The sequence below is a fragment of the Silene latifolia genome, chromosome 3 (genome assembly GCF_048544455.1).
Source record: "Silene latifolia isolate original U9 population chromosome 3, ASM4854445v1, whole genome shotgun sequence".
Taxonomy (NCBI): domain Eukaryota; kingdom Viridiplantae; phylum Streptophyta; class Magnoliopsida; order Caryophyllales; family Caryophyllaceae; genus Silene; species Silene latifolia.
Genome location: NC_133528.1, coordinates 145049290 through 145076097, shown reverse-complemented (window position 1 = coordinate 145076097; position 26808 = coordinate 145049290). Strand labels below are relative to the sequence as shown.

General features: G+C 34.3%; 1 protein-coding gene and 1 pseudogene across 1 annotated transcript in view; one reads left to right on the top strand and one right to left on the bottom strand.

Moving 5' to 3' along the window:
- The first annotated feature begins 10880 nt into the window (after positions 1-10880).
- On the top strand, positions 10881-14226 carry LOC141648289 (indole-3-acetic acid-amido synthetase GH3.4-like; annotated as a pseudogene).
- A 336-nt stretch (positions 14227-14562) lies between these two features.
- LOC141649878 (uncharacterized) overlaps positions 14563-26808 on the bottom strand; it is a 65824-nt gene continuing 53578 nt past the window's right edge. The window contains exon 2 of the mRNA XM_074458550.1: positions 14563-15381. Within this exon, the coding sequence (XP_074314651.1) occupies positions 14563-15381 (819 nt within the window). The remainder of the gene's footprint in view (positions 15382-26808) is intronic.

Below are 26808 nucleotides of genomic sequence, written 5' to 3'. Positions count from 1 at the left end.
AAGTTAATATGAATTTGGATCTTGGAATTATTTATCATAGTTGGGTAGAGGTCACTATATAAATGCTTTACTTATTATTTACAAGTATTAATAAAACGATAAATGTTATGTTTTCCACTATTCCGTTATCATATTGTTCTATTTCTTTACCACAATTCATATATGATATCATTTCGATTTTGTTTCAAATCTCCATTAAAACATCGTAACTAAAGACAAAACTTGAATTTTCTTCTAAAAACCTCATATTATCCATTGTAAGGATCTCTTGTGAAGAGTATAGATAAAAGTTATTCGTGATCAAAAGGGTTTTTGATTCTTAACTAACATATCTACTTACAATGAATTTTTTCTCATATGCTTAATTGAGTTAAGTACTTTGAAACGTTAAATCATTTTGGTAACTAAATTTGTTGGAAATCAAAATTGACCAAAATACCGCAACCACTTCAATGAAAGTTTTAAGACTAAAACGATTGAATTGAAGAGTAGTCTTCATAAGATTCAACTTTGCTTCTCTAAAGTAAAGATTCATTTAATTGAGTGGGAGCATTCTCTTAAACCGTTAAGAAAAGGATAAGGTTTTAAAGAAGTAAAATTAGAATGGAATTGATACAAGGTAATGTTAAAAGTAAAGGTATTGAGAATAACGATACTAAACCTATCAATCCCGGCCGATATAGTTTCCATTGTCTTAATTGTTGGACGATCGAAAGGAAACTACCCCAAATTATTGAAGAATCAACAAGTTAGTTGTGGGACATCTAATGGGACCTTCTTCTTTAAATGTTTATTTGATTGACATAAATTTTGCTAGTACTACTTCGTCAATATTAGAAACCGGTGGTGGTTTTCATCATTGTACTTGATACATAGGATGATTAGAATATGACGACTAGCAAAAATGATGTTGAGAGATAGAGTCATTGTGTAATCAATCTAGTTTTTGGTTTATAATTGTACTTAATTATGACTATTAAGTGCATAAACTCTAAATAAGAATATAAACTTGTTAAGATACAAAAGAGGTTTCACTTTTGTGACCCTATACACCACGATTTGATGTATGGCTAGCCCATTATCAAAGTGATTATATTCTAAACCAAACTAGAATGATATATCATGTAGATGATGCAAGACTCAAATTGGTAACCCAAGATTGAACCTTAGATTCTGGAATGATGAACGCAAAGAGTTATTGAGTACTCTTGAAACCATTAGATTGTTAATCTTATGGTCTATGTGTATCTTGTTTGCAAAGCATGATGTCTCGTGCCTTTTGGTTGAAAAGGAGATCGAGGTTGTAAATCATTGATCCAAAATAGGTTGATCATTTTCTTTTACTAACGATTTAGGTTGACACTAATGTGTTCACTTAATAAGGTAAATAGAGAAATCTTTGAAGAAGTTCAAAGAGTTCCAGGAATCACGATTTAGTCGTGATGGGATTATCAAAGTGAAGACTTTGATATAAGCCAAAGGAAATGTGATATAGTATCACAAATTAATCTCTCTTAGCACGCATTATGGGATAATGTGTGGTTGGATAAAGAAATCAAACGTTATTCGATATGGTTTGGACTTCAATCAAGTTACTTTGAGTTACTTGATCCTTTTGGGGATTTTATCATTTTGTCAGTTATTTTTCCACTAAATCTAAACGATTCATATGAGATATGAAATGGTAGAGTACCATGCTTTTAAGTTTTCAAAAGAAGCAAGTGCTCGTTTTTCCTTACTATAATCACGAGTACAACAGGTTTGTGGCTCGTGAAGCTGTCTTCCTAGAAAACAAGTTTATTTCTAGAAGACAGAGTGGGAGAAATTATTCAAGAGCCACAAAAGAATGTTATGTCGCGAGAAACTGGTCTTTCTTGGCTACATGAGACATTTTGTGTAAGACGTTTCTTCAAAACCTAGGAGGTTAAAGTCATCACTTGTTAAAGACGATGAATTAGTGTTACTTTTAGAAAGTAAAGAGCTTGCAACTTACAAATAAATTGTTTGATTCAAGATGATTACTTCTGGAAAGTAATGAACATATGACTTACATGAGAGTGTTTAAGTCACAACTCAATACAAGGCTTAGTGCCATGAAAATCCGAAATAAATTCCAAGTGAATTGTTAGATATCAAAGCTTGATTGGTGGCAAAGGGTTTTGCACTAGTTGAAATGCTTAAGTCTATTTGGATCTTCTTAGGGATTGTGTTTCATTATAATGATATACATATAGCAAGTGAATCTAAAACCCACTTCTTCAATTAGAAGGAATGTATTCAATACATGTCTTGAGTTTTGTAGATTCTTGCCATCCTAAGATAATGTGAAACTTAAGAGAGGGTCTTAAGTAGGACATCAACGAGTTGGAATCAATATTTTGATCATGTTATAAAGCTTTTCTCGATAGGTCGAGAAGTTGTGTTTATTCATAAAGTTTAGTGGGAGTTACGGTAATTTTAATTAGTCACATATGTGGATGACATATTGATCATTTGGAATGATTTAAGACTTTTGGAGTATTATAATACAAGTTTAATATCCGGATTTATGAAGATAAATCTACATGATATTAGCGTCAAATAAGAAGTCTTATGTTGATAAGATTCATGACTAGTTCAATCAAGTTGAACATATTTGATTGATTCCATTTGCTTCCGCTGTCGGATCAATTAAATAAGTAATGATGTATAACACTTCATATGCTTTGAGTATGATGAATTGTTTTAAAATCGAATTTAAGTAATAGTTACCAACTAGCCATATAGATTATCTTTATGTGCTTGTGGAAGCATTAAGGGTGTAAAGTTAAGTGTTTTGATGCAATTCTGTGTAATGGTGTTACACAAATGACAATTGACAATTGAGATTGCGCATGGTTTCCAAAAAACCATAATCAAAACACATTAGGATGGTTAAGATACAATTGTGGCTATGTTATTTAAGAAATAGATTTTCTAGAATCGTTCTAGGCAATAAAGAACATTGAGAAATATTTACAACGGAAATTGAGTACACTTGCAATCATGAGATGTGCAAGAAGGATGAGTCCGGCACACTGTGAAAACAGTGGGAGCTATTCTAAGGCTAGAGGGCCTATGTCTTGATTGGATCTCGACACGTACTCAGAAAGTTTTGTAATGCAAATGTATACATTATAAAGGAAAACGAGTATGTAGTAAGTTTGAGTAAGGTACAAGAAGTTGATAAAACCTACTAACCAAAGCCTTCTCATAGGCTTAACATGATGAGTCATGTCATTTCAATTGAATTGAGATGGACAACTACATTAAAGATCAAACTGGATTATAGAATATGAAGTAGTAATCAAGTATTGACTACTCATATGATAATCACATTTATCGTTCGAGTTTTTAAATATGAAAACTCCTTTTATACTTTGTTACATCCAAACGGGTTGTAAAGACAATATGGAACCCCGTTAAAGTGAACCCGGATTAACATGGTATTCGCCCATAGTCACTTATATGAGGTGACGTCTCGAAGTGACTAGAGTGTGATGCGATTGATGGCAAGTTCAAGTGCCATAGAGTCATATGAGATGACTAGTCGATCACATAGGCGATCGTTAGGAACACTTTGTCGGGCCTTATGACCGCTTATAGAGTTCTTGCAAATTTATATAGCCTGGTGGTGGCGAGAGCTACTATAGTATTCTAATGAGTCGATTCTTTTGACTAAAGACTGTTCGCCTAAGGTGGCACGAGTTTGATTAACTTTGATTTGTGTTACTACGACCTTCGTAAATGGGGTCAAATGGGCATATTTTGGGTTATGATGGCTGTGGCTAATCGAAGGGAATAAGTGCAATAGGAATTGTCCACCCTCTTGTCAGGTTTAAAACAATATCTCAGGGCCACTCGAGGATTAATGAACTGGAAATGCGTGGCCACGCTCGGAAGGTATCTATGGTAGATAACTCCGGTCAATCATTTATTCTCCAGATCGAGGAAACCACTCTCGATATGATCACTTGCAAGTACGACCTGAAAGACACCTTGCATTGAGTGGGAGATAGTAATAGGACAAGAGAATTGGTGACGCACATTTGTCGAGGACAAGTGGGAGATTGTTGGAATATGTGTCCTCCGACAATAATGCGATCACAATTGTCGATCATGATGATCACATGTTTAAATCTCATTTTAAGAATACATGTGGGATGTAATATTTTACAGTCAACTGGTCCACACATATCGGTAATGATTGGCTGTCTAGAGTTTGACATTATTGTCGTGCGACGGTGGTGATCAGTTGATCCCCTTAGGTCATACCTATAGGTAAATACTCTTAATTGATTATTTAATTAATCGTATGCCGATACGACTTAATTAAATTGGTTAAAATTGACGGATGATTTTGTGAGTATAGTTAACGTGTCTTATTGTAATTCGATTAAATTAGATACGGTCTAAGTAATCAAATTGTCTTGTTACTTAGATTAAATTATTGTTTACGAAACAATTGAAATTGAAATTGAATGAATAATTTATTATAAATACAAGACGTTGTAATTTATAATTTGATAAACCGTTTTGGTACAAGTAATTATGAATTACTAGTCGATTTTGTATATGACATATTTTATGAGTATGTTGATTTTTAATATGTTAAAAATACATTATATACATTACAAATTCACATGTCAAGTAACATGTCACATATGTCACAATTGACAAATGACAAAATAAAATGGACCTCCCATTTTATCTCAAATGTACCGAAATTTAGGGGATTAAGGTTTATATATTGTGTTTTTATCTTAGTGGAAAACATAATGATAAAAAGACTACCTCTAGCCATGCATGCCTAGTCTTGCCTTGAGAAGAACAAGACCATGCATTGGCTCCCCAAAATTGACCCCCCCCCCCCCCCCCAACCGGTTTTCTTATGTGTGCACAATAGAGATTTTCTCAATTATTCATTCATTTACCACACATATAATTTTCTAGTGTAAGAAAATTTCATATCTCCATCTTGTGAAGAATCTTAGAGAAAAATAAACCTCACAAATCATTCCTCTTGACCGAAATTTTCAAGAGAAATACAAATTTGTTTTGTGTCAATTTTATGTAAGACTTGTATTATTTCTAGTACAAAATAATATTAGTTATTATGAGTTTTCCTTGGGTATATGCTTTTGGGAGAGATTCTAAACTTGAATCTTGTTCATCCATTATTGGAAAGCTCAAGAACTAACAAAAAGGAGATCTTGTTGGTGCCCATAAAACCGAAATTATCATAGTAAGGGTTGATGATTTCTTCTCTTTTAATTTAAGTTTGCATGCATAAGATTTGTATTTATTTTATGACTAAATAATTTCTCAAATATATGAATATGTTAAATTAATGAGATTAATATTTTGTAACAGGTTTTGGGTTCGGAATGCCTCAAAATTTATTTGTAAATATTTCGAAATTGCTTTAAATAAAGTAGATGATGCTTTGAAAAACTTTCAAATATTGTATTGTATTGTATTCATAAATTTGATTTGTCTTATGGTTTAAGTAAAGTTTAAACATCTTGTTTTGGATTTAGACATTGGTTGGTTGCTAGGACTTGTCATTAAAGACGTCTAATGACCGGTTCGGTACTTGCTAATGTTTGGTTTGAGATTTTATTTTTCAAATGTTAACTTGTTCTTATCTTGGATTAAAGAATTCTTATTCGCGACAGGTATTCTCTCTTTCCATGGGAAGAGACAAGTAATTTATAATTGTTCAATTTCGAAAATTGGTTTAAAGATTGTTTTGATCTCAACAAAGACTTTTCAAATATATTTTTCAGCTGAAATGTTTGACAAGTCTTTGTTCTTCAAATCTTATCTTTCTACTTTCAAGTTTCGGAGACGAAACTTTTTCTTAGTGGATGAGGTTGTAACACCCGCAATTTTCTAATCTCATTCATTTTAATTTGTATTTATGAGATTTAAATTTTAATACTTATATTTATCATTTTTTTTGTTTAAATCGTTAATTAATTTCCGTTTTAAATCGAATTATAGTTCGATTTCTTTTGGATCGACTATTTATATAATGGCGTTTTATGATCAAATGTTAATATCATTTTTAGCTCGATCTTACTTGTTGAGCTGAGTATATGAGCATTAGATAAGATATTTATTGATCTTATTTTATTCATTTATTTTAATCCTTTTATCTTCCTTCCTCCTTTATTAATTTTCTACCAATTGTTTTTGAGGAGGACTTTGTCTAACAATCCCCTTTGACCAGTTTTGTTGAGGCTCTTATGCGATATTTGTTTCCCCTTTTTACTCATTTAGTTTCTCTTAAACCATCTTTATTTGATCAACATTATTAGGTCATTTATTATCTACAAAAATAAGAAAACAAACCTACCTACTTTTCTCACAGAGTGCCGTGAGATTCATCGTTGAATTTCATACGTGATAATTTTACGTACATGTCTACCTTCCTGCTTCTTTATTTCCAAATTCTACGTACGTGCCTGCCTTCTTGCTTCTTTATTAAGATCGATCTTCCTTCATCATCCATTCATCCTATTTTAAGGGTAATTATTACCCTTATTTGTTGTCATATATTTAGTTTTGGTTTTTATTTAATTAGTATATGATTTAATCATATATGAATATTTTTTTTGGAAGCTATCGTCAAGATCCGTACGAGGAAGAGTATTTCATCGACTTGGAACGCGAATAAGAGATAACTCTTAAGGGCTTGACTCGACATTTGATTAGTTATTTTTGAGTAGTTGTTTGTTTTTTATTATTATCATTGTTTTAATCAATTATGATATTAAATTTATATATTTCTAATTTTTGTTCTCATGGCATAAAAGTTTCTGATATTTAATTATATATCAAAATATATTTTATTTATGAATTTATCATATTTAGTATTGTTTTTATTAGATCTAATGTTGTTGTTGTTATAATCCCAATATATCGATTTCTAGGGTTTTAAATTACTAATCATTGTATAATTTCGTATTTATAATTTTTTCTAGTCCTATGATAAATTTTAAGACGTAGGATCATAAAAGTTTCGATCTTTTAGTCTTATTAGTAATTATTATGATTTATACAATGTTTCAGCTATTTTGGTGTTTATTAGTTATTAATTCATTTTTAATTTTTCTAATTCATGAAACCTATTTTATTAGCTCTGATAATGCATTATGGAATGATATAAATTTTGATAAAATTTATTTTGGGTGGAATCATAATTTTAATAAATAAAATACAGTTCTGGTTATTTTTGGAATACAATTTTAATAAATAGTATTTACGATTTTTAGTTGTTGGGAAAATTATTTTTAGTGTTTTTACTTAATTACAGTATTTTACAAATTTTGTTGGGAATCATTTTGGTCAGAAACGTTTTTTAATAATTGAAATGATGTTTTGCGGTTTTTACGATAATCTGGTTTTTAATTCGGTTCATATATCAAATGAGCATATATTTTTACAAAATTTTACATGCTGGTCCGAGATGTTATAAAAAGTACTCACTTTAAATTCATGAGTATCGAAGTTAAAATCTATTTTATAAAAATAAACACTGTTTTGCTTAAACCGAGTAAATAATGGGTTTCAAGTTAATTTATGGAGAAGGGTATTATGGTAATTTTTCATATGATTCCATAATGTGTTGAGAGCCTGTTTTATAAGAAGTATTTGACTAAAATTATTTTATCATTTTAAATAATGGATTAGTATTTAAAATGGGTTTACCCAAGTTTGTAATAAGATAATAACTTATATTTTCTAACTTCTTGAATGACATTATTTATAACATCATACATTACTATTTTCATAAGATTTCTATTTTGAGCAGATATTTACTCTAAGAAAGATTGTATTTATAGAAAGTTACTATTTTTAGAAGTTGCCTTCTTGGAAGGTTTCCTTTTAAAGGATTTGAATAATGAACACTTTTGAAGTGGTTTTGAATACTTATGGAATAGTTAGGTGTAAGGTTTAGAATAATAAACTTAGGATATGCTTAGTTTTGCCATTAGCTATAGAACTGATGATTGTCATCGGTGGTCGTCTGGAAGTGTTGCACCCCGGGAGTTATGTACATACACTTAGACTAAGGCCTCGCAATGCGGAGTAAGACGCCGCCCTGTTATGGTTTTGGAACCGCGGTACTTTAGCATAGTCCGAGTGAAAATCTAGACTAAGACACTAAGCTGGTTTTCCATTGTTCAAATGCTTATTTATGTTTTTAATATTTTATAATGTATTGAGGTTTCATATTTCAAGTAATTGTGGTTTTAGCATTTGCTTGTCTTTAACTTGATGAAATGTGGCTGGGAGAACACTTGAGTTACTCCCCACTGATTGTGGCTGTTATGTATATAACATGACAGGTATTTGTTTTGCTGGGATTCGAGGAGTGAGCTAGCGAGTAGTTGATCCTACTTTTTTATTTTCGTTTCTTTTGGATTGTAGAACCCTGTTTTGGAGGTTTTAATTTTTAGCCCTTTTTAGCAAAAGTGGCAATTGTATCGACTACCTTTTTGTGAATGTTTCCAGTGAATTATATTTATTTTAATCCCAATTTGGTTATTTAGTTTTATCATTGTGTATTTAATCCCATTCGACAGTGTTTCCGCCACTGTTTTGCACTAGATTTTATAGGGGATTACAGGCTCACGCGAAACTGGTGGTCAATTTTCAATTACAAAGGCAAGCAAGGCCAAATTTCTTGTAACTTATGTACATTAATGGAGTATCCGGTGAAGATTTTGCTTCTCAATTCAGTAATTGCTAGGAGCAGGGGCCTCTTTGTTTGGTGGCTATTGTCGAACTACTCCAAAGACTATCAGAGATTGAAACGGAAATATTGAAGTTAATAAAAATAAAGGAAAAACAATGAATTATTTTAGAAGTTGTTATAGAGATGGTGGCTGATTATTATGGAGATTGATAATAATGAAGAACTGAAGATGGTGGCTGATAATTAATGAAAGCCAATAAAATTGGTATGATGATAGGAGGAAGTTCCTCTCCAGTAGTAGGCTCTCTCCCATATTTCCAGTACTTATCGAGGGTTCGGATTTTGTCTCGGAATGATTTAACGGTCCACTGTTTTAAGACTATGTTCATCAATAACCACCGTTAATCTAGGTCACTAATATAAATAATACTTTTATATTCAAGACCACTTTACATGACCTTACCTCACATATATATATTTGATGTTTATCAATGACCACTTTAACCTACTTTAACACAATCTCTTTTCTACTTTAACCCCAACATCTCTCTCTATTTTTAGAATTGATGAATACCAAAATACCTGTGAAATTTATACAATTAATTATAACTAGTGAAAATCCTGTGTTAAAGCATGATATTTTTAAGGTTATCTATTTATATAAATACATCTCCAATTGAAGACATTTTAATAAACTAATTGTACTTTTAGTTTGATGTTATAAGAGGTAATAAACGAAAGATGACTATAATTATAAGACATTAAATTAATGTTATCTCATTAAATGCTACTCCTCCGTCCTAGTTAATAGTTTACACTTTCTTTCTTTTTCCCTCACAAAATAAAGCAACTGTAAACAGATGAAGTAGTATTTTATTATATTAATAGTAAAATTAAGTTAAGTGTAAAATGTAATGAAAACGTATTTATCTAACAAAAAAAAGGCAAAACAAAATATAACAAACATCAAAAAAGATGATATACAAATTTTAAAAATAATTATCACTTTTTATTTATAATAAAAATATAAATAAATACATTTACAGTCTTTAAAAATACTATTTTTACTAATAACAAACAAATACCAATACCTATATAGTGAATATCCTAATCTTTTCCTGACAAAAACAAAAACAAATATCTCTTACACCAATACCAGTACCAATACCAATATTGTAAAATATTTTAGGGAGATGCTTAATCTTTTTAACATATCAGTATGTTATCTTTTTTATTTTGATTTTGTTGTATATAATCCTTGTTTTTTTGTTTTTGTTTCTATTTTAAAATATGAAACATATAAGATATTATTGTAAAATATTTTAGGGAGATGCTTAATCTTTTTAACATATCAGTATGTTATCTTTAAGAGTTTATCTTGTATATTCTTTTCGTATTTTACATTAATATATTTTTTTTTATTTTTATTTTTTCAGATTTTTTTTTTTTGAAGATTGGCAGTGTGAATGTTTTATTAAATAAGCATTGGATTGAAATATTTCATTTAGTCGGTCCCACCTTCTGTAAATCAATTGTGTATGAAGATTTTATTCAGAAATTGTGTGTATCAATTAATTGTGTGAATCAATTAATTAAAAAATTATTTTCAATAGGGGCCCACTTTTTGGTGAATCAATCGGAAAAAATTGAGCAATCCTTAATCTTTTTGTTTATTATTAGGAACTCTCATTTTCTCAATGATATTTAAATATTTTCAGGTTATATCATTTCACCGTTCTTTTTTCTTCCTTCAAATCTTAATATTTGTTTCTTATTACATACTTGTTCCTTTTTTGCTTTCTACTAGGGTAAAATTTTAGAATTTATTATTAAGAAGTCCAATAAGATATATGAATCCAAATTTAAAATGAAAAAAAAAAACGAGATTATACTGAAATGGATTAATCAAACTAAATAGATATAAACTCATATTGTTGGACTATTAAGTGAAGTTTAGAACCTTAATATTTGACTTTGTAGCCCAAAAAGCTGGAAAAATAAGGACTAAGTAGTTATAGTAATTAGGCCTCCGAATTAGTTTTCGTTTAAGACCTTTAAAATTCTTGGCACGACCCTATCGGTGGCATTCTGCCATTGTCCTTGGCCTTTACAAATCCGCCCTTCTTAGCCTATAAATAGAGGGTCATTCTCCTCTTATGCCTCAAACATCATAAGTATAACCTTCATCTAACCAAGTATAGTAAATACAATGGATGAGGCCGTGGTGGTGGTAGCGGAGAAGAGTGGAGCTGAGGTTCAAGCTGGCGCTTACGAAGCATCTGTCCAATATATAGAGGAATTGACTAGTAAGTGTAACGAGATTCAAACCAAGGTTTTGGCAGAGATCTTAAGCCAAAACGCCGAGACAAAGTACTTGAAACGACATGGTATGCCGCATGGACATATCGACCGAGACACGTTCAAGACCAATGTGCCGGTAATCACGTATGAGGATATAAAGTCGGATATCTTACGCATATATAATGGTGATTTTTCTCCATTATTATGTGCTCAACCCATCGTTGAGTTAGTGCTTAGGTAAATAAATGTTTCATTTTTACTATTCTTAATTGTTTTTTTATTCAACAATTCCTTTTTAAAACCGTTTTACACAAGTGTGAATTGTAAAATCAAGTCATATTTTACATAAATAATCTCACTAAAATAACTTCCACCAACCATTACTTTTCATGTTAAGGGCATCAGGGTCTTTTTTATTGGGATCAAAGTGAACGTGTGTCCTAAATTTGGTGAAAGTCAGATGGTCTCGTGTAAAACAATAACAATAGAGGTGTATAAGTTATGAAATATGTGTAGTAATATATTTCATCTAATGGTAAAGAATTTTTGGTTAAAGAATTGACAATTTTTGGTTAAAGAATTGAGGATCGAGTCTTTGTACAATAATGTACAACGTTTGCTATAACACAAATATTTCATCTAATAGTGATTATTTTTATGAGACGGTCTTATTATATCAGTTCACCTCTATAAAAAGAAATGTAACTTTTCAACAATTATGTTCCGTCATAAAATTTCAATTAGAATTTGTTTCTTTAAGTTTTCCAACAAATTATTGATGCTGAATACATGAAGGATATTGAAAAAGGTAAAGTATCTATCTATTTTATTAAAGGAAACTTTCTTATAATTATGAGTGTGATGATCGACGATGATTTTGGTTTACGTACGTGCGTGCATGCATGCAGCACAGGAACATCAAGTGGACAAAGCAAGATGATACCAATAACAAATGATGATATGCAAAGGCGAATTAGGTTGCGCAATGCCGTTTACCCTTTTCTAACAAAGTCAGTTTCTTATTCTTATAAATATTTTTACGTAAATTCTTATTTAACACCGTCTCAAATTAAGACGGCATTAAGAAACGATTTAAGATTAGAGGTTTATATTCAATTTTGTTAGACTTGTTATTATCAGAATTACAAGTCTCTGAATTATGATTTACATTGTAGAACGGTTTCATATTTGAGCTTCTTAATTGTTTCTATATCTGTAGGTGTATTGAAGGGGAAAAGCCCGATAAAGGAAAGATGTTAGGCTTGTTACTAACAAGAGATGAAACTATAACACCAGGTGGTCTAGTAGCTCGGCCTGGTACAAACGCCATATTAAAAAATCCTCAATTTTACAATGATAATCCATATCCTTACAATATCAATACGAGTCCTATTGAGGCCATCCATTGTCCCGATCATTTTCAATCTATTTATACTCAATTACTATGTGGGTTTTACCAACGTCATGATGTGACATCTGTCAAAGTCGTCTTCGGTTCAAATCTCATATGGGCCATTCAATTTCTAAAGGGTCATTACTCCGATCTATGTCATGACATCTCATCCGAACCTCAACCCAAAAATAACCGACCTGTCTCTACGTACCCGCATGATTGAGACCTTCATGCAACACCCACAACCAGAGTTGGCCAAGTTTATTGAAAGTGCGTGCATTGGAGAAAATTGGGAAGGGATTTTGCAAACGATTTGGCCTAATGCAAAGTACATAGAGGCTATTCTAACGGGTTCCATGACTCAATATATACCGATGCTAAACTATTATAGTGGAGGATTACCATTAGTAACTCTACTTTATGTTTCTTCTAATGTGATTTCGGTTATAATTTGGACCCGATGTGTGGCCCGTATAACATTTCTTACACCTTAATGCCAAATATGGCCTATTACGAGTTCTTACCTCTTACGTCCGAAGATGATGTTTCGGGCTCACAACCGGAACCCGTGGATATGGCAAATGTCGAGGTGGGGCAAGAGTATGAGCTTGTGATCACAACCTATACCGGTTTATATAGGTACGATTTTGTGAATCATTCTATATATTTCATTCATGACTATTTAATTTATAACTTTCGGTAGATAGAGTTCGGTCTGTCCAAATTTCAGTAGTCGTTTCAAAGTAGATTTTATATATCAATGTTGACATTCATTAGTCAATTGTTAATGAATTCAAGGTACCGAATGGGAGATGTGATTCGCCTAACAGGGTTTTACAATTCAACACCTCAATTTAAGTTCATAAGGAGAAGGGATGTGGTACTTAGCATTGACGTCGACAAAACAACTGAATCTGATTTACATATGGCAATTCAAAAGGCATCCAATGTACTCCAACCGTTTAACACAATAATCCTCGACTACACGAGCAATTCATGCACAGAGACCATTCCAGGACACTATGTTATCTACCTAGAGCTCATAACCAAAACTCCAGCAAATGGGACCGGCCTTGGCGCAAACATCCTGGAGGAATGTTGTTTGGCAATGGAGGAGTCTCTAGGATTTTACTACAAGGCGGGCCGAAAAAGCAATTGCATAGGTCCACTTGAGATCCGAGTGTTAAGTAACGGGACATTTGAAAAGATGATGGATTTTGCAATATCAAATGGGGCGACTTTTAACCAATTTAAGATGCCTAGGTGTGTGAAATCGGTGTCCATGTTAGAGTTACTCGACTCAAGAGTCGACTCAAGCCACTTCAGCCCTTCAATGCCTCATTGTCGTCCTTAATTTCAAGGCACTCCAAATTCAAGTTTGATACATACTACAACTAAAAATCTCTAGAAAAGGCATGTTTACTTAAAATTGACCGTTTCTTTTTTTTTAGAGCCGAAAAATAATTGATGAAAACCCTCCGGCGAGCCTAGTAATAAGGTTTGAACTTGTTTTTACTACTCCAAATTCAAGTTTGATACATACTACTACTTTTAATTTTAGGTATAAAGTTCTTCTTTATTTGTCATACTTTATACGAAGTCTGTGACGGAATAGAAGTCGAGATGGCATAAAACTCAAGTCGAGACGGATTAGATCGAAGTTGAGTCAAACTTCTATCAATAATAGAAATCGTATACTTGTCGAATTGTAACTCTTTTATTCCGTCCTTGTTTGAGAAGGATACTAGCTTTGTACGCCTATATAAGGTGATGTCATTATTGAATAAAGATACACAAGAATTAACCCGAATACCGTTCTTAACAAAGTCCGATTAATTTGTAGATTTGTTCTTCACGTTTTATTATTTACTAGTGTGTTGCCCGTGCGTTGCACGGATTCTAAAATAATAAGCTAAATATATAATGTGTGAGGACGTTTTAACCTTTATTGTGGAAAGAGAACTTTTGGACAATTTTAATGCTAACATAAATTGATTAGAGGTCATTATTATTTGTTCAACTTGTGATTTTATTAGTTAAACTAATTGACATTTGGACGACACGTTTTTTTTTCTTTAGATAGTAGTTTTGAAGGGTTTAGTTGGTAAAATAAAAGAAAAATAACAATTTATTATACTTTAAATCACTTATCATTGTGTGACATACAAAATTGCGCGGATTGGTTTTGTTCAAGTCTAAATACTTCTTCAGGCGATTGGTTTTGTTCATCTTCTTCATTAGTCTCATCAAAATGTCTTTTTCTAATAATGCGACGTCCTGTCGGAAGAGTAGGCTCTACATCCATATCAAGTGCAATAGTTTTAGCAATATTCATACAAGAAAGAAAGCCATCAACTCTAAACTTCTCAAAATATGACATTATACCTTCAACATGTACCATTGTGGTGTCAATACACATGGACTTAGATTGCAATTTCTTACTCACCTTATTTATGAAAAATAAAATTTCATACCAAATAATCATACCAAGCAAAAAATCAAAGCCCCCAAGTGCATTATACAAACTCTCAGCTTCACTCTTTGATTTTGCATCACTATCACGAGATTCATATAAAAGTGACAACGCCAATCTTAACTCAGGTGCTTGAAATCTAATGGCTTTAACACTTTTAATTCGACTCTCCCAACGAGTATTAGATAAAAATTTTAAAGTAAAGTCAGGAACATTATCACGCAAAATCTTCCATCTTTTTGAGGAACCAGAAAACAATGCATATATACGTTGAACAATACCAAAAAATGAAACAGCTCTAGTACAAGAATGTACCATATCGCAAAGAGCAAGATTCAAGCTATGACAAGCACAAGACATATATAATGCACTCGGGTTCACTTCAAGTAAACGTTTTCGTACACCTTGATGCTTCCCTTTCATATTGGAGCCATTATCATAACCTTGACCTCTTACATCTTCAATATTAAGATCAAGAGACTTTAAAACCTTTTGCAATTCAATAAAAAGTCCCAATCCCGTTGTATCAGTCACCTCCAAAAATTCTAAAAAGTACTTTTTAATTTTTATTTTTTCACTTGAAATATTCACGCATCGTATTATCAAAGTCATTTGTTCTTGATGAGCAATGTCAGGAGTACAATCAAGAATAATAGAGAAATATTTTGTCTCTTTGATAGTTTTGATTATTGAACTTTTAACATTATAAAACCAAAAGAGAGATCAATTCATTTTGAATTTATTTCCAAGATAATGATGATGAATGTCATGATTTTGAATCCTTCTAAGATGATCTTGCATTACCACATCAAATTAAGCAATCATTTCAATTAATCCTAAGAAATTACCATTGTCACCTTGATATAATTTTTCATTAGATCCTCTAAATGCCAAGTTATGAGTAGCAAGACATTTCACGGCTATATTCTAAGTAACACTTGCCTCCATCAATTTTTCTCTTTCATAATTGTTTCCTGCAAGTTTTTATCAATTGTTTCACACGTATCTTGTAACACCCGTGAATTTCCTATGTTGACATTTTAAGATTTATTAAGCTGTTTGATCACTTTACTTTATCTTTTCGAATTATTCAATTTAATTAATTTTTATTTCAAATACGATTTTTATTAAAGTAATATATAAAAGCTCATTTATATAAAAATACGTATTTTAGTCGGACAGTAATAATAGTGATAGTGATAATATTAGTTTCTGTCTCAAGTTAATATAGACTCGAGACATTATTCCGACTAGCTTAGGCCGTCACATTTCCTTCTAGCAAAGATCGTCGCATTTCTCTTATAAAGCTATTTCAATTCGAACCAACCCGATTCCGACAACACACTCTCTTACACTCTACTTTTTAATAATTCTATTATTATTATTATTATTATTATTATTATTATTATTAATATTATTATTATTATTATTATTATTATTATTATTATTATTATTATTATTATTATTATTATTATTATTATTATTATTATTATTATTATTATTATTATTATTATTGGTGTTGTACCTTGTCCCCACCCCCGTCACTTTCCCCCTTCCATTTTTTCCCAATTCTTTTCAATCCATCAACAACAACAACAATCAACAACAAATCACCATTCTTCCTTCCGAGTTTCAAACCCCGATTTCTCCCCCATCGCTCAACCAAATTCGATAATTTTTATACCATTCTCTCCCTCTTTCCACCCTCCATCTTTCTAGGTAAGAAAGGTCTCGGCTTTCCCCAATTTTCCTGACCGTCGTCCCTCCTTAGGGTTCGGGCTTCACTAAGTTTTCTCGTTTTGCGTGTGTAGATGCAAGATTGGAAAACCCAGAGCAGTTTGCGACGGAATCGTGTTCATTTAAGGGCAAAAAGGTAACAGTGATAGGTTACTCAACAAAATGTCGAAATTCCATCTTATATGTCGATTTATGTGCTCTTGTTGATAAAGGTTGATCCTTTATGTTTTTCTCATTTGTCTGATAATTTCCTTTGACTTGTCCTTTTAGCTCCCGAAACAGCTTCACGTATCCCAAGACAGCTATATTTCCGCTCCAAATTCACTCTTCCTCCAAATGCATGCAAAACGGACGATAAAAGGCTCGTTTTCACTACTTTCTGGTTCATTCCTGCAAATAAGACAAAACAAATCAAAGTAGCATATTCGGGGCATTTTGTAGCATAAAACTACGATAATAGCATAGAAATACGTGCATAAAAAGGCCTAAAAAGACTATATAAAATGCACGTATCAAATCTCCCCAAACCAAACCTTTACTCGTCCTCGAGTAAACTAAATGCAAACTAAGGAAACGGAAAAGATAACTCAGAGCTAGCTACAAATTCCCACTTAAACCAATTTAATGCAAGCAAACTAACACTTATAGCAAAATAGTCAAATGCAAATGAGTTATAGGATGTTTATAACAAAGCTGAACCGTCGACCTTGCAAAACCTTTAATAATGGACTCTCACGGGTCACTCTTCCCTCATGAAGCAAAGGGTAAGCATATATATGTAAGAGAGAAAGAGAAATAGTCGCTCACCTAGACTACGACCCACATAAACATGCATGCAACTGATATGATAGACAATTCTAACTACCGTACATACATTCCAACCAAACAAGGTCCTGCACAGCCGAGGGCTTACAAAAATATGGTAAAGTGAGGCAATGGGTAAGAAAAGGCAAAACATGTTATGGGAATGTGGAGGTATAGGTGATCAAGCTAGTACCTAAACAAAACCATGTAACAACATCCATTTCCAACTCAATTATAGAATTAAGCATAGTGCCCTTCATTTGACACAAAACTCACCAAACCGAACTGAACTTACTCCTCAAATGATATAAGTAAAGCATAGGAACGAAACCGTCAACAATACAAACCCCCTTTTTTTTTTCAATTTTTTTCATACTTTTTCGGTTTCTTTTCTTCAAAATTTTTTTCTTTTTTTTTCGAATTCGTTTTTTTTTTCTCATTTTTCATTTCTTTTTTCATCATCCTCCTTTTGTTCATAAATTACCAACTCCGAATCAACAGATACAAGCCAAACTTGGCACAATGAAATATATACCGCAGAAACATACACTAAACTAGCTTGACAAGGCAGGCTAAATTTGGAATGTAGTTAAGGGTCAACAGGCAAATTTGGCTAATGTGGAGTTAAATGGGTAAAACTGAAAGAAAGAGGAAATGTAAGCACCTCCCTGCATGTGACACCAACCACTAACCCGAATGTATGCAGACAAAAAGCAATTGAATTTCATATACGTGCAAATTAATGATACATGATATGCAAGGAGTAACTACTCACAATCCTACATGAAACCGGTCATAAATGACACCAGTTTATACGGCTCTAATTCCTTAGAAATTATAAGTAGGTTGCCAAAATTTCAGGTCAAGTCTATTCGTTCAGCTAAATTTTAACATTAACTCGTAGATTATGCAAAAGACAAAGCTAAAAGAATAAATAGTTTAAATGCAAGGCTTAAGCAAAAAGACAAATTATAGTGCAATTTCATCATCGAAATCAATCGTTCCGACTCAACCTATATGCTAAAATAAACGTGAATTTTTTTAAAATTTTATGAATTTTTCTAATTTTTATGAGATTTTTGAATTTTAATTAAAAATAAACAACAATGCATACAGAAATTAAACGTGACAACATAAATGCAATAAAAACAAGATGCAGACACAGATATGGATGCATAACCTCCCCAAACCAAACCGTACAATGCCCCCATTGTACCAAAACATGGAAAGGAAATGCAAACTAAAAGAGAAAGAGAGTAAATGCGGAAAGCTTACAGGATTGCACGAATAAGGGACCTCCCCAAACCAGCCAGCAACGTGGGAGGTCACTAATAGCTCCGAAACATCGTCACAAGAAGCTAATCCAAGCAATGGGCGTCCAAAACAGCTTGATTGAGAGGAATAGTGGTCGATCGAGTACTTTTTTTTTTTTTTTTTTTGCAGGTACTCGATTGAGTAGAATATAAGTACTCGATCGAGTGATTTCAGCAGCAAAAGCTCTCGATCGAGTACAAAAAGTGCTCGATCGAGTGATCCTTAGTATATTCCTGCAAAAGACGCAATAAAAACAGCCCGCAAAACTAACAAAGCAAGCATACTGATATAGTCTATGGTACGAAGACCAATTATTACACACAACTGAAATAAAATGCCATGTTTGAAAAACAACTAAAAATAAATCTCCGGGTTGCCTCCCGGTAGCGCTAGTTTCGAGACAGTCCCCACTCGACCTTCTTTTTTCATCCAGCTGCTCTAATTAGCCTGGTCAAAACAGCTCAAAGCGCGCAGCAACCGATCAAACAGCTGCGCATGTGCTACACAAAAATGTAAGTAGCACCATAAAATAGCAATAGCATAGGAAATTAAAATGAAATAGCATTTAAGTCTAACAAATTTCCTATGACAGCTCCTAAAAACATCCACAAAATTATTCCTCCCTCCAGCTAAGGGCGGAATATAGAAGCTTAAATTAACCGCGAGTGGAAAATAAGAGAGCTCATGAGCATTTGACTCAAAAATAATGCGAGTATAATCCAGATGCACTGACGGGTTTATATTGTGAGGTAGAGGAATCTAGTCTTCTAAAGGAGAAGGTGGGTATTCATCCCAAATGCAAGGGACAGTAAAGTCAATTGGGTCAATTGGGTCCTCAACAATAGGTTCATCCATAATATCGTCATAACTATCCCATTTAACCTCAAGACTGTCAAAAATTTTCTCCTCACTCTCCTTAGGGCCGGACTCGTCAGTAGAGAAGTTCTCAAAGAGACCTTCCCAGTCGTCCTCACTATCTGTGCAAGAATCATAGAGGGGTTCTAAATTATCCTTATAAAAGGGATTATAAACCACACTAATGGTCTCCTCTATTTTTCCGTCAGTATTTCCTAAAACGGTTTCTAAGGTCTCACCCACCCCCTTATCTGAGCCAACATGAAGAGAGAAATTGGGTTTAAGAGTTTCAGTAGCAAACCATTCAAAAAATTCTAATACCTCTTTTACGGGGATTCCTTCGAAATCCCACTTACCATTAGCCTCGAGGTATGCTCGCGTAGGGGCATTAATTCCCCGGATGATAGACTGGCATATTTGGAGTCCCGAAAGCATTCCTCGTCTTGGTTCGAGCCACTCCTCCCACCTGTCTATATAAGAACCAAAACTTTTGTTCGCTCTCTGCGGAAAGTCAAGAACGAAAGACATGAGAACGGTCTCAAGGAACCGAGGTTCCTTGAGACAAGAAATAGACTAAATAAAAACAGATAAAACTACGCTGCCTCCCCGGCAACGACGCCAAAATTTGATACGTCTGTCGTATACCTATCAAAAATAACCAACTGGCTCTAACTAATATAGCTAGGGAAGTCGGGTCGATCTCCACAGGGAGGCAAAAATGAGATTTATCTCTTTTAAGTTAGTCTAAGAGTAACAGGGGTTTGAGTACGATTTCTAAACTAAGAGAGGAGACAAGAGAAATTGAGAGATAAAAATAAAGGGAATAACAATAAAGAGAGAGAACTAGGATTGTCGGGTCATCAATGAATGTCAGTCAATTGCAGCTAAGGTCACAAATTAGTCGATGTGTCGGTCTAAGAGGCAACAAATATCTCCTTTCGGTCTCAATTCGCCCTAAAATGCTATTAACTTAACTTTCGCCCTCACTAAAGCATCTTATTGTTCACTGCGGGTCTCACCCCTTCCAACCTTTCGGTCCAGGTCAAGGCTTACCAAAGTTAAAAGGCTAATTGCTTCGAATCAACTAGCAGGATACAATTATGGCAGTGATTAACAACATAGACTAAAACAACAACGACAACCTATAAGCCAAATTAGCAATTAACATTAGTCCATTGAATCACCTAATCCTAGCAGAGAGATTTAGTTAGACATGAATAAATAAAGAACAAGAATAAAGAAAGAAAGAACAACAAACATTGATTAATTAAATTAAAGAGAAAAGGGAAAGGAAGAGTTACAGTAGAAAAATCCGGAAAGAAAGTAACAGGAGAAAAGTAGCAGAAAAGTAGTGTATGTCGTCCGGAAGGAATTACAAATGACGTCCTACTCTCCTATTTATAAGAAAATAGGATTTATTTGACCTAATGACGGAATAAAACTAAAAAGCCCAAGCCCATAAGAGAAACCACTCGATCGAGTGATTTAGAACCACTCGATCGAGCAAATCCGAGCTCAAACCATTCGATCGAATGAAATAACCACTCGATCGAGTAAACCTAAATATGCAACTGTTCGATCGACCATATAAAGTACTCGATCGACTTATTATTTGATCTAAAACCACTCGATGGACCAGTAATGTACTCGATCGAGTGAAATATAACTCCAGCAGCTACTTGTTCGTTAGTTTTCAGCTTTGACTTGTCCTTTTAGCTCCCGAAACAGCTTCACGCATCCCAAGACAGCTATATTTCCGTTCCAAATTCACTCTTCCTCCAAATGCATGCAAAACGGATGATAAAAGGCTCGTTTTCACTACTTTCTGGTTCATTCCTGCAAATAAGACAAAACAAACCAAAGTAGCATATTCGGGGCATTTCGTAGCATAAAACTACGATAATAGCATAGAAATACGTGCATAAAAAGGCCTAAAAAGACTATATAAAATGCACGTATCATCACGCATCCACTCTGCAGCACCGTCTCGTAGAGAAAATGGGAAGAGCGCCTGTTTTACTTGGTCCTGGGTCATCCCAGCAGTCAAGGGTATGGAGCAAAAGTATGTAACAAATCTCTCCATATGTGTAGCAGGGTCTTCTGTAGCTTTCCCTCCAAACAAATTTCTCTCTACCAGGTTAATGTAAGATGGTCTAATCTCGAAAGTTCCATTGTTTGTCATAGGGAGCTTGAATCCTTTAGGAATGGACTCAAGGGTGGGTTCTGAGTGACTTGCTAAAGTCGGCATGATTGTAGTAGTGGCAGAAACTGAAGTGTCTTCTTCAAAAGACTAATTTTCTGCAATAAAACTGGTGTATGCGACGTCAAGCATACTCAAGTCTTGTGCTTGACGGACTTCCTTCCAAAAATTTCGGCTGGCTCGGAAAGTCTTTTCTGGTTCAGAGTCGAATGGTACGAGCTCGGACCTGTGAGACCTGGGCATAAACAAAACACTAAAGAAAGGAATGAGAACGGTCTCAAGGAACTAATGTTCCTTGAGACGAGAACAACTAAAATAAGCAAACAAAAAATTGTTGCCTCCCCTTCAACGACGCCAAAATTTGATAGGCTAAATCGCACACCTATTAAAATAAACCAATCGGCCTAACCTAATGCAGTAGAGGTAGTCGGGATCGAATCCACAAGGAGATAAATGTGTTCTATCTGCTAATTATAAGTCTGTCCAAGTAACAAATCTGGGGTGGTTTGATTGGTTTGTTTGCTATACTAAAGTAGTGAAAAGCAGAGAAATAAAGAGTAGAAAACGAGTCTAAAAATATAAGGGGAGATAGCTAGGATTGTCGGTTCACCATGGTCTAACAACGGTCAAAAGTAAGGGTCATAGATAAGCATAATTACTGTCTGAAGGGTAATGAAAAGGTCCTCTTGGTCCGTTATTCGCCCTAGAATGCTTCTAATATGCTTTTGCTCTTATTAGGGTATTCTATTGTTCGTAGAAGGTCTCACTCTCTCCAATCTCTCGATCCAGGTCGGAGTTTACCAGATTAAATAACTAGTCACCTGCATTCAACTAATTAAATAAATATAACTGCTACGATTAACAATACAAATTAACACGATAGTTACACCATATCTAATATCCTAATTAAATACCGTCACATAACCATGGATCCCCTAAATCCCAGCATAAAGAAATTACCTACGCATAACTGTATTGATAAACTCAGCAATAATAATAGAAATTAAACTAAACATGATGAAACAAAGTAAATAATAATTAAATGTATGTCTGCAATGATAAAGGAGAAAGAACGAATATAAAGTAAAAGAAACAAATGAAGAACTAAGATTAATTGATTACCGGAAAATAAATGAAGCAAGGTTACAAGTTTTTCAATCCGAAATTCCCAAAACAAAGTAACGTGCAAGAGAGTTTTTGGCAAAAGAAAAGATGACCTAAAATTGTTCTGAGTTTGTCTTTATATAAAGATAGCTAAGATTTATTAATTAAATAACTAATGGGCCGAATTAACAATTAAATCAACACGGCCTGATATAGAAAACAGTCGATCGACCAAATAAAGCTACCGATCGACTTTTCCTCTGAGCAAACCAGTCGATCGACCATCAGAAGCTGTCGATCGACTTTTATGGGGAAACAGCAGCGTCTAATCCTCACTCTAGCATGCTCCCTCATGTCTTCACGCATTCCAACGTGATTTCTTCCGAGCTTAACTTCACTAGTATCCAAAATGCGACTCCAGGGACGGGTTTTGGCTTGTTTATACTCATTCGGGTCCAAATTTGTAATAACTACAAAATAACACAAAGGAGAAAATTCATGGGAGAATAGTAGCTTACGCTACTCAAAATAGCATAGAAATGCGTGCAAATGAATAGAATAAATATAAGAAATAGGCACGCAACACTTACCTCCTAAGAGGGACATCTACTTCAGTGTTGAACTCAAACCGAGGACTGGACCGATATCTAAAGCACCATACCGGATGGGGCCTAAAGAGTTGGAGGAGTTAAAGAAGCAGTTGGATGAGTTACTAGGGCAAGGGGTACATTCGACCTAGTATATCCCCTTGCGGTGCACCAGTTTTGTTTGTGAAAAAGAAAGACAGGAGTATGAGGTTATGCATCGACTACAGGGAGTTGAACCATGTTACATTGAAGAATAAGTATCTTTTACCAAGGATAGATGATCTTTTTGACCAGTTGACTGAAGTTGGTGTCTTTTCGAGGATTGATCTAAGGTCGGGGTACCATCAGTTGATGATTCGGGATGAAGACATACCAAAGACAACTTTTCGATCGGGGTATGGTCACTATGAATATGTGGTGATGCCGTTTGGGTTGACAAATGCACCAACGGTATTTATCGATCTGATGAACCGGGTTTTCAGCCAGTACTTAGATCAGTTCGTGGTGGTGTTTATAGACGACATCTTAGTCTATTCCAAGACTAAGGAGGAGCACGATAAGCACCTAAGGTTAGTACTATAGACCTTACGAGATAATCAGTTGTATGCCAAGTTATCTAAGTGTGAGTTCTGGTTGGAGAGGGTAGCTTTTCTGGGCCATGTGATCTCGAAAGAGGGTATGTCGGTGGATCCTAGCAAGATTGAGGCAGTGACAAATTGGGAAGCGCCGAAGAATGTTGCTAATATCCGGAGTTTCTTGGGTTTAGCTGGCTACTACAGGAGGTTTGTGAAAGACTTTTCTAAGATCGCCAGACCTATGACAGCCTTGATGAGGAAAGAGACCGGATTTCGTTGGGATGAGAGTTGTATAACGACGTTCCAAACATTAAAGGAGCGTTTGACTACAGCTCCAGTCTTGGCTTTACCTGAGGGGAGTAAGAACTTTGAGGTTTATACCGATGCTTCAAAGAATGGGTTAAATTGTGTTTTGATGCAGAATGGGAAAGTTATCGCTTATGCTTTGAGGCAGCTAAAACCGTATGAGGAGAACTATCCTACTCATGACTTGGAACTAGTGCAGTGGTTTTTGCTCTAAAGATTTGGAGACACTATCTATATGTGGCGATCTTTAAGGTGTTTTCTAATCACAAGAGTTTGAAGTACATCTATACTCAGAAGGAGTTGAATATGCGACAGACGAGATAGATGGAGCTCATTGATGACTATGACATGGATATTATCTACCATAAAGGGAAGGCGAATGTTGTGGAAGATGCATTGAGTAGGAAGAGTATGCATTCCCAATGCATAGCTATGTCATTGATGAGCTAGGTTGAAAGATAAAGTGAACAAGATGGGGATACATGTGATCCAGAAGAGGGATGCTATGGGAGATTTGATAGTTAAACCATAGCTTTATGATGATATTCGGAGGAAACATGCTCTTGATCCTAAGATTCAGGAGTGGAGGGTTGGAGTGGAGAAGGGGAGAGTCTCTCGGTTCTCTATTCATTCTAATGGGAGTGTTCGGTTTGATGGGAGATGGTGTGTACCTAAGGATGAGGAGCTGAGGAAGATAATCATGGCGGAGGCTCATTGTACTCCGTATTCAGTGGATCCTGGTGGTGACAAGCTTTATAAGGATCTTAATCAGATGTTTTAATAGTCTGGGATGAAGAGGGAGATAGCTGAATTTGTGGCTCGATGTTTGACTTGCCAGAGAGTCAAAGGGGAGCAGCAAAGACCGCAAGGTAAGATTCAGTCTCTTGAGGTACCTAAGTGGAAGTGGGAATCTATCACAATGGATTTCATTGTGGGATTACCGAGAACTCAGCAAGGTAATAATATGATTTGGATAATCATTGATCGATTGACCAAGTCAACTCGTTTTATTCCCATGAAAGATATGTGGAGTAAGGTGCAGCTGGCGAATGGCTACAAGAAGAATGCGGTGAGATTACATGGGGTGCCAAAGGATATTGTGTCAAAACGAGATGCGAGATTCATTTCTCAGTTTTGGCAAGAGTTGCAGGAATTGATGGGGACTACATTGAAGATGAGTACCGCATTCCATCCTACGATAGATGGGCAAACGGAGAGAACAATTAAGACTTTGGAGGACATGTTAAGGGCTTGTGTGATGGAATTTGGTGGTAGTTGGGAAGATAGATTGGGTCTGATTGAGTTTTCTTACAATAACTGCTACCATATAAGTATTAGGATGGCTCCATTTGAGGCGTTGTATGGGAGGAGGTGTAGGATTCCAATTTATTGGGGTGATAGCATAGAGGCAGTGGTTTTAGGACCACAGATGGGATAAGACATGGTTTAGCAAGTGAGGTTGATTCGACAAAAGATGAAAGCGGCCCAGGATCGACAAAAGAGTTATGCGGATTTGCATCGTCAGGACATTGAGTTCCAAGTTGGGGATAAGGTTCTTTTGAAGGTGTCACCTATGCATGGGGTGATGCAATTTGGTAAGAAAGGAAAGCTAAGTCAGAAATTCATTGGCCCTTATGAGATTTTGGATCGTGTTGGCGAGGTTGCTTATCAAGTAGCCTTGCCACCAGCGTTGGATCGAGTGCACAATGTGTTTCATATGTCTCAACTTCGGAGGTACGCGAGCGACCATTATCATGTGCTAGAGGTTGAGGACATTGAGTTGGATGAATCCTTGTCTTATCTTGAAGTGCCAAAGGAGATTCTAGATCGCAAAGTTCGCAAGACTAGGAATGGGGAGACTTTATTGCTAAAGGTGTTGTGTGTTGGAGCTAGTGTCCTCCATAGTTAGTGTGATAACGTGTATAAATCTCTTATAGGTTCACAGGGTATACTTAGTATTTTATCAGTTGATTAACGTTTACTAATAACGGTTGGCTTGCTAGAAGTTTGACGTTATTATCATACTGATGGCGGTGATCAACTGGTCCCTAAAAGTCACACCTAAAGGATGTATTTGAGAGATGTGATTATATGAAAATATAATCACATTGATGCCTTATATGACTAAAAGGTTAGTCAATGTGATGATGAGTCGATTATTTAATACAATTAAATAATATCAGCTGAGACGAATTAATTGTTAATTCGTAAATTGAATATAAACTGTTATTTAATTAATGTATATAATGTTATCTTAAACGAATTAAGATGTTAATTCGTAATTAAACATAAACGGTTATATTTAATTAGCAAATTATAAATATGCGATATTTATAGTTAATGTATATATTAAACGAAATTGTCTTAATACATGATGACAGACCGGTATAAATAAATCGACTACAAACTGTTGTGTGTGGACTTATTAATACGT